A 14,399-nucleotide genomic window follows, 5' to 3' on the forward strand; every position below is an offset into this window, starting at 1 on the left:
TAAAGATTCGTCACGGGCCTTGTATTCCGTCGTTCCCTGTACATACATATGCTGCCGGAATTGGGCCTACCTTTTGTCAGTCTGCCTTTTTGTATGCGAGGGGCATGAGTCTGCTGCGCTCCGAGACGCTGCAGGTGGTGGCCCAGAGCCTCGGCCTGGACGACCTGAGCGACGACTGCGTGCGCGAGCTGCTGCCCGAGGTGGAGCTGCGCGTGCGGGAGGTGGTGCAGGACGCGCTCAAGTTCCAGCGGCACTCGCGGCGCCCCCAGCTGGACCCCACCCACGTCAACCAGGCGCTGCAGGCGCGGAACCTCGAGGTATGGTACAGTGCCCGCTACCGGTATTATATCAGGGGTTGAATAATATCTAACTCTGTCTTATTTGTGGATGTTTATTTGTGGCAATGGCCTAGAGTTTGTATGGCTTCTCGGCGCCGGGTACCGTCAAGTACAAGCAGTGCGAGGACAACGACGCGCTCTTCTTCGCCGAGGAGGAGGAGCTGGAGCTGGGCGAGCTGCTGAACGCGCCGCTGGGCCAGATCCCGCTGCACCCGGTGCTGAACGTCCATTGGCTGGCGGTGGACGGCGTGCAGCCGCTCATCCCGGAGAACGAGTCGGTCGAGGACGACTCGACGTGCCACACGTCCATCAAGGACGAGGCCTTCGTCAACAATGTGGACCGCAAGCCGCGCGTCAAGCACGTGCTGACCGAGGAGATGCAGCTCTACTACACCAAGGTCACGGAGGCCGTCAAGAGCGACGACTTCGAGCTGCAGCGCGCGGCCTTCACCAGCCTCGCGCAGGACCCGGGCATCCACCAGCTGCTGCCCTACTTCTCGCGGTTCATCTACGAGGAGGTCAAGCACAGCAACCACGACCTGTCGCTGCTCTTCTCGCTCATGCGCGCGTGTCGCTGCCTGCTGGTGAACCAGAACCTGCACGTGGAGCTCTACGTACGTGGTCGCAGTGACGCTTTTTGCTTGCTTCGGGTGCTAATTTGTTGTTTGTTTATTGGTTTGTAGCTGCACCAACTGATCCCAGCTATCTTGACGTGCGTGCTGGGCACGCAGCTGTGCGAGAACCCCGCGGACGACCACTGGGCGCTGCGCAAGTACGCGGCCAAGCTGGTGGCTCAGATCTGCGAGCGCTACGGCGAGAAGTACGCCAATATCCAGGCACGCGTGTCCAAGACGTACCACAAGGCGATTACGGATCCTGTGTGCCCGTTTTCGACCCAGTATGGCGCTCTCCACGGTAAATTCCAGCCTCGCTTTGCTTTTTTCCCTTCCAATAGCTGACCCCTGTGAGATCTGTTGCTGTCGGGCAGGTATGCTGTTCTTGGGCCCTCTTGTGATGGAGAGCTTGCTTTTCCCAAATCTGGAGCGATACTACCGACGATTGGAGCCGGCGCTGTCTTCGTCGAACCCCAATCTTGTCGAAAGGCTAGAGGCGCAGAACTGCCTCGGCATCCTCGTGGTACGTTTGTTCACACGATGCTGTATGCGGCCTATGGTTGCTGACCCCCCCCCCCCCTATCGTCGTGTCCCTATCATTCAGCACGCGTCTGGAACCTATTTTTCAATGTCCAAATCGATGGACCGCGGTGCATCGCCGTCCCTGTCGCCATCAGCTCTAGGCGACATCGTGACCCTGCTGTACGACGCGTTTGGCGAAAGCCTGTTGCCCTACATTCGGCCAGAGCAGCCGACAAGTATGCTCGACTTGTGCCTTTAGATTCCTCACCACGCTGGTGGGTAATACGGAATGAATTGTTCACTGATGGCTACGTATTGGGTGTGGATATGATACGTAGAAAAGGTATGTGTGTATTTGTCGAGGTTGGATAACGTTTTGTTCTGCGTATGCAAGGAATGGCTACTTGAACGGTAAAGCTGGAGGCAAGGAGCGGGGAGCGAGTTGCTGCACGGGTGCTTGCTTATTTCTTGTAGACCTTGTGGACGCGGCACACCTGAGCCGAAGTGCCGGCGCTGGTGGTTACGGTAGCTGGAGCCGAAGTTGGGGCTGAAGTTGGTGCTGACGTTGGTGCTGACGTTGGTGCTGAAGTTGGAGCTGAGGTTGCAGTGGTTGTAGTCGCTGTCACCAAGTTCGGGTAGCCTGACGACGCCTTGGCCACTCGGTTCCACGTGTACCAGCCAAAGTATTTTTCGAGCTCAATCCCCATGGTGTTGTCATCAGGTCGACGGTCAAAGAACATGAACCAGAAGACTTCCTGGCCGCCACTGTCAGGCGCCCACTGCAGGAAAGCCTCGTAAAAGGCGATGGAGTTGGCGACGCTCGGTACGTTGTACGGTGCGAAGGATGGCGGCGCACCAGCAGTCGGGAACCCAATCTCCGTCAGGCGAACCTTGTCCGATGGATAAACGGTCAGCATGTTGTTCCAGGCGCCGTTGAGCATGGCCAGCGGGTTGCTTGCAGTGTACGAGGCGTCGAAGAAGGGGTAAATGTTAACGCCCAGGATATCGCAGCCGTCGGCGAGCGCTAGCATGGCGGATCGAGTGCTGCTATCCATCCACTCATTGTGACGCTGTACCGTGCCGATGTTCACCGTACGCCCAGTCTCGCTCAAGATCCGCGAACGAAGGGCGTTAACGCGACGCAGGACCTCAGCAGGCGAGTACGGGCCAGCCGGATAGATGTTCTCGTTGCCCACGAGGATGGCTTTGATGGTGTTCGGGTAGTTCTTGACCGCAGCAACCGCAGCGTTCACTTGATCGTCGTACCAGCTCTCGTCCGTCATGAACACGCCCAGGTAGAGCGAGACGCCGTACTTCGCAGCGTAAGGAGCGACCGGGTAGCCGTAGAAGCTGGAGTAGTAGGTGCGTACTACCGAGACGTAGTTCTTCATGATGCTGAAGTCCGTGTCCATGGCCGGGTCCAGCCCCGCAGCGCTCCCTCCATTCAGCGGGTACTCCGAGTTGTGGAACGGCGAATAGCAAGCTCCCTGGATGATCGGCGACGACGACTCCACTCGGTCTGGCGGGAGCACTGTGTCAATGTATGGGCTCAGCTCATGACCCGTGAAGCCTTCCAGATTCAACGCGGTGGCCCCGGAGAGCAGCAAAGCCGCGAAGATGGAGAGACGCCCCCAAAGCTGCATCCTTTGACTGGTTTCTTCGAGGCAGGAAAGGTTGAGGAATGAGGTTTCGCTGGAGTGCAGGGCAGCACTGGACAAGAAGCGTCTCTGGTGTCGAACGGAGAGTGAGTGAGCGAGCGAGCGGTTATTACTCTCTATTGTACAGTTAGTTCGTTAGAAGCCGTTTCCTATGAGAACCTCTATTCCGAGTAGAGCACTTCGAGCGACTGGATTTGCGTGGGGTCCGCGAGATACCGTTTCCAGCTCTGCAGCGAGCGCGTCTGGTTGGCGCTGTACGTCCACTCGAGCACGCGAGCGCGACGCTCAAAGTCGGTGAGACCGTAGGCTCTACCCAGACCAATGCCACCTCCATAGCAGAGCTGGATACTTTGACGCAGGTAGCAGTACTCGTTGACGTGGTCGTGGCCCACGAAGGTCGCCTTGACGTCCCCCACCTCAAGCAGAGCTGAGAACAAGCCGCTGTTCACTGCCGCGCCCGCCGTCTCTTCGTTCTTGTCGCCAACGCGGGTCAACGGCGAGGCCGAAGCGTACTCAGGGACTGGGATGTGGTAGTACATGACTGCCGGTACGCTGGAGTTCTCGGACGAGCTGTTGTCGCTGTCAGCCATGTGAGACTGGGCCAGCGTCCGGTAGAACTCGATCTGGGTCTCCTTGATCCAGTCGTAGTCGCTGTCGTCGTTCACCAGGGGGTACGTCGCGGTGTCGATGGAGGCGTGAGAGTCCAGGAAGTACATGCGGAAGACCGTCGACCCCTCCTCACCCCACGGGCCGGTCTTCGGAGCCACGACGTTCACCTCGTAGTTGCCAACGCCGCCAATGTCACGCGGTCCGTACTTGACGTGCGAGTACTCCTTGCCTTCCGTCATGAGCTCCAGCATCTCTTCCCTTGTAAGACCACCTTCCGTGTCGTGGTTGCCAAACACCGCCGCCCACGGGATCCCTCGGCTCTCCACGCGCGCAGTGAAGATGTTCATGGCGAACGTGTGCATGTCGGTGTCCAGATCCGTCTGCACGTTGTCGCCCGAGAAGACCACGAAGTCCGGCTGCTCGATGTCCAGCAGCTCGTCCAGGAACGCCACCGTGACGGCCTCGCGACACTCGTTGTACATGGGGTCGCTGTCTTCTCCAGCACTCGCAGAGCTGGACGAGTTGCTCTCCTCTCTCAGTTGCTCCGCGATAACCGAGGCGGCCGCCAAGAGGCTGGCAGGGATGGAGTCCGGGCCAGACGAGCACGGGTAGTCCGGGTTGCCCGTGAGGTGCATGTCCGCGATCTGCAGCACCTTGAACGAGAGCTCCTGGCTTGAGTTGGATGCCACCGCCTCCACGGAAGACGAGATCTCGTCGTCAGAGCCGCTCGACGTCGTGTTCAACACATAAGGCTCGAACTTCCTCGCGAGGAAGAACGTCTGCATGCTTCCAGTGGACTCATTGCCGATGACGTTCCAAGCGCCAGGGAGCGTAGAGGAGACGTTGAAGTCCTCCGCTTCGTCCACGGCCGTCTCGTACAGCGCCAGCTCCGCCACGAACGGAGACGTCGCTTGGCTGGAAATCGAGCTGCTGGAGTTCGTGCCGTCGTCGTCGAATTCCACGACGCCCCACTCGGCGCAGAGCTTGATCTCGTCGCTTGTGATTTCTGTGGTCGTAACGTTGCTGGTAGCCTCGGGGCACGACTCGGTCGGTAGAACCACCGAGAGGTCGGTCAAGACGGCGAGCGATCTGTTAGTGGCGTTGGCAAGCGGACGCTGCACGCAGACGACAACGTCGCTGGAGTCGCTGTTGCTGGCCGTCGACTTGAGGACAAACCCGGGCGTCTCCCACTGTCCCTGAGGCTCCAGCTCCTCGCACGACGAGTAGATGGAGTCGGTATCGACACTGGTGAGCACGTCGAGCGCGACGATGGGGCGCACCGGGTAGCGAGCGCTGAGGTAGACGCTGGTGGCGTCCGACTCCATCTTGAGGTCCGTGGGCCAAGTGATCCATCCGGGGGTGTCGTGGTTGTAGAACGACTCGGTGGTCGTCATGAGGTCCACCACGTACTGCTGCGTGTCGAAGGCCGAGCTCGCAGTCGCGTATTCAGCGCACACGAAGACGTTCGAGCTCGGGTTGACGACCATCTGCATGTCGGACGGGCAGCTGTCGGCGTCGGACACGATTACAACTCTCCGGATCACGGACACCTCGTCCAAGTCGACGGCGCCGACGTCTTCGTCGCTCGTGGCCTCCACGCTCTGCTGCATGCACAGGTAATACACGGCGCTGCCGGAGGAGGCCACCCAGTCGACGCCCGTGGGGGTCCACTCGAGCTCGACGCATCGGTCCTGCGCGCTCTCGTCCGATGCGGCGCTCACCATCGTCACATTGGCCACGGCAACATGTAACAGCGCCAGCGAGTTGGTGGTGGCCACGGAGTCGCTGTCGCTGGAGTCGTCGTCGTCCGACTGGGTCAGCACAACGGAGAGCGTGACGACCGCCGCGATTGCGAGCACCACGATGGCGGCGATGAAGGCCTTGCGCCGGGTGCTGATGGAGCGACCGCCCTTGGTCGGAGCGGGCTCATGCACCGTCAGCGGGTGGAAGTCGGTGTGCTGCACGTCGGTGGCTGGAGATGACGGCACGGCCACTGTCCGGTCTGTCATTGTGTGAATGGATGGATGTGTCTGGCTGTCTGTCGTTCGCTTGGTGCTGCGCTGCTTTGCCTGCCTGAGCTAGTGGTGACGAAGACTTCTGGTGATGGCTGGGCTTTATTGCTGGATGGCTGCTGACTGCTGCGTGCGAGGCCGCAAGTTGAGTTGTGGGCTTTGGTGCGGTGACGGCGGAGAATCTGGTCGACGGACGGAGATGGAGGCGGAGCGAGCTAACGTGCGATATGCCGTCGACTCACAGGGTCGGTAGGAATTGCCTTTGCTTGACACCATCAACATGCTGCGCTCTTGATTTGCCCCACGGCCGCAAGGATCGGGGTATGCTTCTTGGCAGGTGGCGGTATCAGTAGATATGTATTGGGATTCGTTTTCCGAGCTATTAGTTTTGGAGACAGCAAATTGACTAATTGTACATAGCCGGGCGCATGATTATGAAGTCACCGACGGCTGTCATCTTTTAACGGTCTCGGTCTGGACACGATCATGTCCATCGCCATTTAGCGGTGAGGTGGTGCGGTGGCGCCGCACTTGGCCGCCCTGTCCGAGAGGTTGCCATCTCGGCCTGTTGGTCTGTACCGGCGAGCTAAGCTGAAGGAAGCAAACATCTGCATAGCACACTGCCAAGTGATTACAGGCGTCCCCGGCCTATTCGCCACAGTGGTACTCACACCCCGAGCCCGTCTACTTCAAAAGTGGGCTCCCCCTAAAACGAGAGCCAAAAGTCGCACAAAATGGTAAGTACGAGATCAAGGAGCCCTGGTTGGCTCACATATTTAGCTTCAAATCTATGACGGGCTCTTCATAGTAATATCTGATTGGTCAATTTTACCTAGACTTAAGGCGAGCAACTTCGCGTGATCGATGCGCCACGCTAGAAGATCGAGCTCAAAGATCGCCACACTAGAAGATCTCGCGCCGCTCATATGTGTACAGCCGCTCCGAGGCCACCCCAGCGTCGCCGATAGTCCTTCCTTCCCCTCAAGGAGAAGCCCTCTTTCCTATGCCTTTTCAGGTTAGAACCTGGAGATACTTCAATGACGGCCAATCATCAGCGAGATATTTAACACAGGTGAGGGGGAGCCCTTAACGAGGGCTCACAGTTCTGGAGGGCTCCTTTCACTTAACCTATTGAACTCAAGAGCCAAGAGCCCAGGAGCCCGGCTCTCCCCAGGGCTCGTAGAAGGTGTGGTGGTACTTATGATGTTTGCGAATCAACAAGATTCACGCGGTGAACATAAATGAGTATGTACTGACTTACTACAATCTTAGCTCAAGAATACGGTGGAGGTATTCCCGCAACGTGCCACTTGTCGCAGTAGGTCTCGCTGTACACCATCTAAATCAATATGCTTGCAGAAGTAGCGCGCAAATCTTGAGAGCTTGTTGTACTTCCTGTGCGAGGTACATTAAAATATACAGCCGGGACTAGCCCGGGGACGCCTGTACATAAGTACCCGATTACGGGGTAGGCAATGCGCTGGTGATCTTTCCGCCTCTTCTTGCCCGATCGCAGCGCTGTCCAACGCCGGCCTTGGACATCAAGGTGTTGTGGCCGTCATGGACAGGTAACGGTGTGTTTGGGGTGCAAGTCCCACGAGTGGCCGATTGAGCTGACCCCTCACAGAAGCGGCAGTGATCGGGGACGCAGACCTTGACCACTTCATTCAGCAGCAAAAATTTGGATCAAAGTTTGTCGAACTTTGGCTGTCAATCGAGCTACACACACACACACACACACACGCACGTACATCATGTAATTTGCATGTGCACATGTATGAAATGTGCTGCATGTTTGGCCAGGTGTACTATTTGCTACTTCTTACTCGCATTCGTACATGTATCACCTCAAGAGGCGTATTTACCACTATTCAAAACGAGTGGATCGCAACTACAGCACACACGAGTAAAGGAGTTAGTCGCTTGCGGTTCATCACTATAACTTCATGCATGCCGACTGCATTTTGACATTGGACAGGTTTGTCGGTAGTGCCGAGTCGAGATGCTGTCCGTCCACCGCGTATTGGTGAATTGTACTTGTACATTCCGTTTGAAGCGCTCGCGCAGGAAAATGCAAACAAACGCGAACAGCAAAACAGCGCACCGCCAATGCAATATTGTAAACATTTGTCAGCTCACGGGAATTGTGATCTGAGTCACGGCAAGGCATAACTATGATCATGCGTTTTGTGATCGTTATGGCTCTTAGTTGTGATAAGTAGTTGGCGGAGCAGTTTGTGCCACTCCATCTCTGTGGAGGTGGCGGTAAAGTCTGTCACCGCCTTCGGCGCCAACATTCTGGACGAACTCCACACAAGTCAATGCAATCTACTTATACTTAGTAAGTATGCAGTTCGAAGTACGTATCGTAGTCCGATAGGGATGACAACAGCACACTGTGAATCGTATAGATCGATTCATCGCCAACTACTGTAAAGCCATCTTGGCATCACCAGTTGCATGCCGCTTGACACTGCGTTGATTCGGCTGTGAAGTAAGTAAGGCAAAGTTTTGGCTTCTACAATCTCGGCCCGAGACTTCAACAGTGGTGTATAGATACACACCACCAAAGAAGAAAAATGCCATCCCTAGGCAAAGCCCGAGCCCCCGCGTCCGCCAGGGTCGAGGTCGATTGGTCGGACTACTCGAGCGAAGACGAGGACTTGGGGCACGTCCTTGCGGTCGAGGATGACGACAAGCGCGTGATCGAGGCCGAGCTCATCGAAGAGGAGGCGAGGAGGCTGAACCTGCAGGAGTGGATTGGTAGTTGCTCCAGCTATAAAGCGTCCGGACAGTACTTCGAGCAGCTCGAGCTCGAAAGTCTTCGCGCCAGAAATGCTGCAATGCTCGCTCCGCCGCATCCTCCTCCTCCTGGGAAGGTCGCTCCAAGTCTTCCACCCCCAGCTCCTGGGTCTCCGACCAGGCCGGACCCAGAGGTTCAAGCCTTGCAAGCGAGTTTGGACAAATTGCAACAAACTGTGAGCGAGCTGCTGCAGATGAGAATGCGCGGCGGGTGTACCAGCTATCGCCAGCTCGCTTTGGTGGAGAAATTGCGGAGCCAAATGGTCCAGCAACAGAACGAGGAACTTCGCCCAAAGCTCAGAAAAGCACGAGACACGCTGGGTCACTACTATCACTTTCTAGGCAGAGTCCGTCGGCTACGCATTGTCAGGCAGGAGCTCAGCCGACTTCTGGGCGAGACCCCCCACAATGAGATTCCGGCCACGGACATCAATGAGTCGTAGTCATCATGAACAGGTGGCGGCGTGTTGGTTTCAGGTGCATACGACTCGAAAGACTTTCGTCGTAGGCCGACTCGGACAAAGTTTGGCAGGCTGAGCTAGCAGTGGCAGGATCGGCGTACGTGGGCCTCGATGACTTCGTGGATTTGATTTTCCCTTCCAATTATTGATCGAGCTACTTGTCGAAAAGAGTTGTGCTTTTGGGTGCCATGAGTTTGTGCTATAACGACAACTTGCTGCTTCCTACATCTCCGGCTCGCTCAACGGCATGCTCACCACTGCCGAAACGAGCGGGACGCAGCTGCAACCACATCGATGCGGAACGAGTTAGTTGCGCTTGCCGATAGCTGTTTGCAACTTAGGGGGTAGTACTGCACCTGTCCTTGCCGCACACGAAGATGGACACGTTGTCGGCAGCGCCGAGCTCCGAGATGCTCTCCACATCCACCGCGTACTGGTATTGCACGTTCTGTTTAAGATGAAGCAGATGCACAGGAAAAGAGAGAACTAATGCATAAGTAAAATCATCGAGCTCCGGTATGGTACAGTTGTCTACTCACGGGAATCACGAGGGGAATCAACAGCAAGCTCTGCTCGACGCGGTACAGCTCGTGGTCGTAGTGGAAGGCCACGGTAATGTCTGTCACCGCCTTGGTACCAGCATTCTGATCGACATCCACAATGTGACATCCACAATGTGAATGTCGTGTGAATTTCACACAAGGTTAGTTCAACCTAGCCAGACTTGGAAGGATGTCAATCGGTACAGCGTGGTATCAAACCTGGACATTCAGCTTGATTCGGAAGAACGGACCGATTCCCTGCACCTGTGCATTCAGGCGAATTGCTGCACCCGTCGAGTACGATACTGGTCCCTGTCATCAAAACATGTGAACAACAATCAGCTCCTACAAATGTACTATCACTCAGTCGAGCTTCTCGTACCTGTCCGTCTTTGATGATCTTCACGTAAGCTCGAGCCGTGGTCAGTCGCAATTTGCACAGGTCTCGCTGGAAATGGCGGTGCATTTCGGTGGCGTGATCTCGCTCGCGCTGGGTTTGTTCGACGTACAAGGTCGTCTTCTTGGGGATGTTCAGGGGGATGTCTAGCACACGATCCACAAGTTAGTGCATAGCATAGCTCACAACAACAATAGCCAAATAGACCGACCTTGTTCCGGGGGAGGGCCTGCTGCCTCAGAAATCGCCTCTAGACTGGCTGTGCGCTTCAGGATCTTGAGCGAAAGCGCGCCGCTCTTTTGAACGAGCACGAGCGAGGCCTCTTCGCGGCCGTACTGACCAAAGCGCATTCCTGTCAGCACCGTCTCCGTACTGAGGGTGCACACTTTCACCTTTTCGTTGTACAGCGTGACTTCGCCATTGCGTAAAGCCACAAGAACGCCGCGTGTGTCCTTCGTACGACGAAGACTGAATGCCTCAAGAGCCACAATGTCGTCGCTCATGGTCAGACTCCAGTTCTTCTTGCCCTTGAGGTGATACGACGTGAGTTTGCGACTCATGGATGCAATCACAATGCTCTTCTCCAGCTGCACCAAGCCGCAAGCAGGAGACTCCAGCTCAATCACCGACTTCAGCAGCTCACCATTCTTAATCATGTATACGGACCCATTGCGAGTCGTGATAACCAGTCGGCACTCGACGTCTAGCAACCCGACAGCCACAATTTCCACCGGCACACCCGGAACCTTGATCTGCTGGATGAGCGACGTACCCTGAGGGTCTAACACATACACCATGCAACCTTCCGTGGCCACCACTAAGCTGAAAAGGAGAGCCACCATTAGTTCAGCTTGAACTTTAGGAGTGTCAGCTCGTCATTGCACTGCAGCCGTACCAGCTCACCGCGTCCTTGTCATCCATGTTCTTGTTGATAGAAGTCATGCAGGTCACGCACGAGCGCTCAACGAGCGGGTCGTCCATGAAGCGGGAGACGTATTCAGCTTGCTCCTCAATGTTGTCAATCGCCAGGAGCCCTCTCGAACGCTCTGATAGCCGAATGCCTAGCCCACTAGCAACGATAGTGGTTTAGTTAGAGTAAATAAATACCCAGGAGGAGAGGAATCACCAATCCGTACCGCATGGTTGAAAGTTGTGCGAGAGCGTCAGGGACTTCAATCGTGCATTTCGCCAGCGCCTCCCAAAGCTTTGTCTCCTGAGCATCGATCTCGATCGAGGGGACGGTGAACTTGTAATGCGGACGGAAGTTGCGATAGATGAAGATATAGGGACCCGAGGCAACAGCAATCGCAGGGATGCGTGGCCGATTGTTGTCTACATTCACAACAGAAAAGAAATCGAAGCGCAGTGTTAATGTTACCCGTGATAAGTCATTCTCTTCGTGTCAGCCTACGCACCCGAGTAGAAGTAGCTCAAAGCCGATGGCACTCCTAGAACCGCTTGCTCTCCGTGAAGTGACGATCCTGGATAAGTGAACACGGTATGAAGGTGAGCCCAAAACTACAAGTACACCCCTGTTGGTGGTAGATTTCCTACTCACCCTTATACATCTTGAGCCGTTGATCTCCGTCGGCAACTACGAGCTTGGCATCACCGTCGCCGTAGACATCCACCAGTTGTATGCAACTTGATGCCGCCTTGATCCCAGCCACGGAGTTGAAATACGCGGACAGCCATGGACTCTTCGCTACCTTCTTGGAGGTATCGGAGGCCACTGCCGGCACGTCCTTCTCAGTGTCTTCAGTCGTCGGCATTGCGTGTGCTTGATCCGTCGGTAGATGCTGTGAAGGGGCACTTGGCGCTGAAGGGGTGGATCTCAAAATGTCATTCCTGCCTAAATGGAGGAGACACAGAGTGGAAACGGGACCCGGTTGGATGAATAGTTACCTTGCTCGATTTGCGAATATAATGACAATACTTTTCACTACCTACTGTCACCTACACACCGCCACTTCTTGCACTTGTTCACGAAATACTGCGCTTGCGTTTTGCAAAGTGGCTGATAGGCGAGCCTAATAAATTACTGAACTGGTCGACGTCTTCGACTGACCGGGTATCCAGCACCTGCGCAAAACAACAACAAGCAACACACAACATAGTCAGCACTGAGCTCACCGTACCAGCGTAAGATATCCAACCCCGGGCGTACCATAAATCGGTTCGAGACGAGATCGTAGTGCCTCCAGATCACGGACTCGTCTACTACGGGCACGCGAATGATGCCGCGGTGATAGCTGTCCGGGATGAGTCCGCAGCGACACGTGCTCAGCGACGTACACCGCCCCACACGTCGAATGGGCACCCACAGTGAGCTGCAGGACTCGAGGAAGTCGGGCTCAAACTCGCATCCATTGCACACGACGTTCACCGCAAGCACTGCGAACTCGAACATCTGCAGCTCGACCAGTTGACTCGTCAGCGACGGGTGCACGTCCACACCGTTCACCGCCAGCACAGCGGGCGCCAGCTGCTTCACGCGAGCCGCATCGGCCGCTTCAAGTCTGGGCTGATTCGCCACTGGGCCGACGCCGAAGATCGTTCCCTGACTACCGCCCTTCATGCGGACCTCCAGCTCCTGCAGATCCACCGTCAGCGGCTGCGCGCGCAGATTCTGCACCACCACGCGCAGCTGGATGTACTGCGCGCCCGCCGTCGAGAGCACCTGGCAGTTGGAGCTGTGCGCCACCGTCATCCAGACGTCGGCGCCTTCATCCCGCCCGCGTCCCCACACGATCTGGTGCTGCTCAAAAGACACACCGAGAAGCGCTACAACATTAGACACAGCACCTATTAACCCAGCCACGTCCAGACAGCAGCGTCCGCACCTTGGTCGTGTACTTGCCGCGCGGCAGGTAGCGCGCGCGGTCCAGATACAGGTACAGCTCGTAGAAGCTGCCGGTGCCCGTGCTGCGCTTGAGGCGCTCGGGGCGCGGCAGCAGCCAGCGCGCGACGCATAGGCGTCTCCAGATGACGTCGCTGGAGCACACGGCGCCCCACCACGAGTTCACTTGGCTGCGAGGGACACGTTCAGAGCGTGAGGGCGTCAGAGCAGAGCGGGTATGAGGCCAGCAAGCGAGTAACGCACATGGCTGCCTGCAGGTCGACGGGCGACAGGAATTCCGCCACGTCGTGCACGAGGTCGTCCGTCATGAGGCCCGCGGCGCTGCCCAAGCCCATGGTCGCGGCGGCGCGGAAGAGAGAGAGAGAACTGGGGCTTGAAGAGAGGGAGGAGAATTGGCACTGCAACTGATGCAGGGCACGCTCCTGTCGACGAGCTCATTGGGCAGAAACACGCATTGCGCTAGTCGTTACAGATCCCATCGAGGATTGGCTGAAACCTTTTGCAGTATTGGCCAATACATGACTCACTTGGAAAGCCAGAAAAGAGGCGAGTGGGATCGGGATCGTCGCTTGCACATGGGTACCCGACCTTTGGTGTGCACCACACCGCGTTTCATGCAATCCCCCCAGTAAGCATAGTCTCGTTTATCTTTAGGTGAGGGTATTTCTGTCGAGGGGTTTCGGCTCCTGATATCATTACGGCCTATCTCCTTGGCAGCCTATTAAAGCGTCCACGAGTTGGACTGTCGTGCTTTAAGCTGAACAATACCTGGTGGGGGTGCGGGAGCTGTTCTATGCGTAGTGTGGCGGAGGCAAGCGGGCTACTGTATTCAGAAATCAATCAAATGAAAATGCTGCGCGAGCTCAGCGCTGAGTGGTTCTAACTTCACAAAACACCATCAAAAGCAGTTTTCGAGATTGTCAGCCAACCGAATCTAAAACAGAGCAATACATCGCAATGAATTCACGCATGCGAACCAACGTTGTAGTTCCCTCATTCCATTTCCATATTGACCAAAGATGCCGGGGTTCTTAGTTTTAACTGAGACAAAGATGTAGGAATTCTTTAGCTTCAACTGAACATTTAAGACTTGTATTCTAGTATTTCCTAGTTGGCAGATATTTGAAGGCCTTGCAGCACAGAATTCCAACTCAATGTTTATTACATATTTTTTTAGTTTTGGTTGCTGCAAGAGCTGGACAAACCGACCGACATGCCACACAGCTCATGTATCCGAGTACCGGTGTGAACCATTTCGACATGAAGTTGACACCGGAGTCTGGTTCGAAGACCGTTACAAATTTCTGTGTAGAGGATAATCTGCTCTAAGGGTATTTGAGCACCTTGTGATTACTATCGAAGGGATTGTCTGTACGTCGAGGCACATTCATGGAAAGTGACGGGAAGCCCCACCTACAAGGCGATTTGCGTCGGGCGCTGCGCAGACGGCCATTGTGCATAAAGCGCGGCGCTGCTGGCCGCCACTCTCCTCGCGTTCTCCAGGCATCGACCGAGGCTCCCTCTTCTTTTCTCCCTCCCCCACTTCACAGAGACCGGAGATCGAGATCGATCGCGAGCCGACGG

At 56.0% G+C, this 14,399-nt stretch overlaps 6 protein-coding genes across 6 annotated transcripts; 2 read left to right on the plus strand and 4 right to left on the minus strand.

Moving 5' to 3' along the window:
• Nucleotides 1-104: 104 nt before the first annotated feature.
• PHYSODRAFT_341977 (hypothetical protein) lies at nucleotides 105-1,733 on the plus strand (the record flags this gene model as incomplete). Its single annotated transcript, XM_009540345.1, has 5 exons — nucleotides 105-317; nucleotides 413-952; nucleotides 1,022-1,253; nucleotides 1,327-1,475; nucleotides 1,557-1,733. The coding sequence occupies 5 exons, from the start codon at nucleotides 105-107 to the stop codon at nucleotides 1,731-1,733; spliced, it is 1,311 nt and encodes a 436-aa protein (XP_009538640.1).
• Nucleotides 1,734-1,935: 202 nt separating this feature from the next.
• Nucleotides 1,936-3,117, minus strand: PHYSODRAFT_532568 (hypothetical protein; the record flags this gene model as incomplete). Its single annotated transcript, XM_009540346.1, has 1 exon — nucleotides 1,936-3,117. The coding sequence occupies one exon, from the start codon at nucleotides 3,115-3,117 to the stop codon at nucleotides 1,936-1,938; it is 1,182 nt and encodes a 393-aa protein (XP_009538641.1).
• Nucleotides 3,118-3,227: 110 nt separating this feature from the next.
• PHYSODRAFT_566291 (hypothetical protein) lies at nucleotides 3,228-5,234 on the minus strand (the record flags this gene model as incomplete). Its single annotated transcript, XM_009540347.1, has 4 exons — nucleotides 3,228-3,728; nucleotides 3,798-4,314; nucleotides 4,540-5,034; nucleotides 5,122-5,234. 4 exons carry the CDS (start codon nucleotides 5,232-5,234, stop codon nucleotides 3,294-3,296), a joined length of 1,560 nt encoding a protein of 519 aa, XP_009538642.1. The 3' UTR covers nucleotides 3,228-3,293.
• Nucleotides 5,235-8,332: 3,098 nt separating this feature from the next.
• PHYSODRAFT_341980 (hypothetical protein) lies at nucleotides 8,333-8,998 on the plus strand (the record flags this gene model as incomplete). The annotated part of the gene is made up of 1 exon (XM_009540348.1): nucleotides 8,333-8,998. One exon carries the CDS (start codon nucleotides 8,333-8,335, stop codon nucleotides 8,996-8,998), a length of 666 nt encoding a protein of 221 aa, XP_009538643.1.
• A 240-nt stretch (nucleotides 8,999-9,238) lies between these two features.
• PHYSODRAFT_353152 (hypothetical protein) lies at nucleotides 9,239-11,835 on the minus strand (the record flags this gene model as incomplete). Its single annotated transcript, XM_009540349.1, has 10 exons — nucleotides 11,514-11,835; nucleotides 11,371-11,436; nucleotides 11,092-11,287; nucleotides 10,851-11,024; nucleotides 10,167-10,777; nucleotides 9,941-10,101; nucleotides 9,778-9,870; nucleotides 9,556-9,660; nucleotides 9,373-9,464; nucleotides 9,239-9,296 (listed from the first exon to the last, which is right to left on the minus strand). Exons 1-10 carry the CDS (start codon nucleotides 11,725-11,727, stop codon nucleotides 9,239-9,241), a joined length of 1,770 nt encoding a protein of 589 aa, XP_009538644.1. The 5' UTR covers nucleotides 11,728-11,835.
• Nucleotides 11,836-12,747: 912 nt separating this feature from the next.
• Nucleotides 12,748-13,123, minus strand: PHYSODRAFT_533054 (hypothetical protein; the record flags this gene model as incomplete). The annotated part of the gene is made up of 2 exons (XM_009540350.1): nucleotides 12,748-12,985; nucleotides 13,059-13,123. 2 exons carry the CDS (start codon nucleotides 13,121-13,123, stop codon nucleotides 12,748-12,750), a joined length of 303 nt encoding a protein of 100 aa, XP_009538645.1.
• Nucleotides 13,124-14,399: the final 1,276 nt, after the last annotated feature.

The sequence above is a fragment of the Phytophthora sojae genome (genome assembly GCF_000149755.1).
Source record: "Phytophthora sojae unplaced genomic scaffold PHYSOscaffold_15, whole genome shotgun sequence".
Lineage (NCBI taxonomy): Eukaryota > Oomycota > Peronosporomycetes > Peronosporales > Peronosporaceae > Phytophthora > Phytophthora sojae.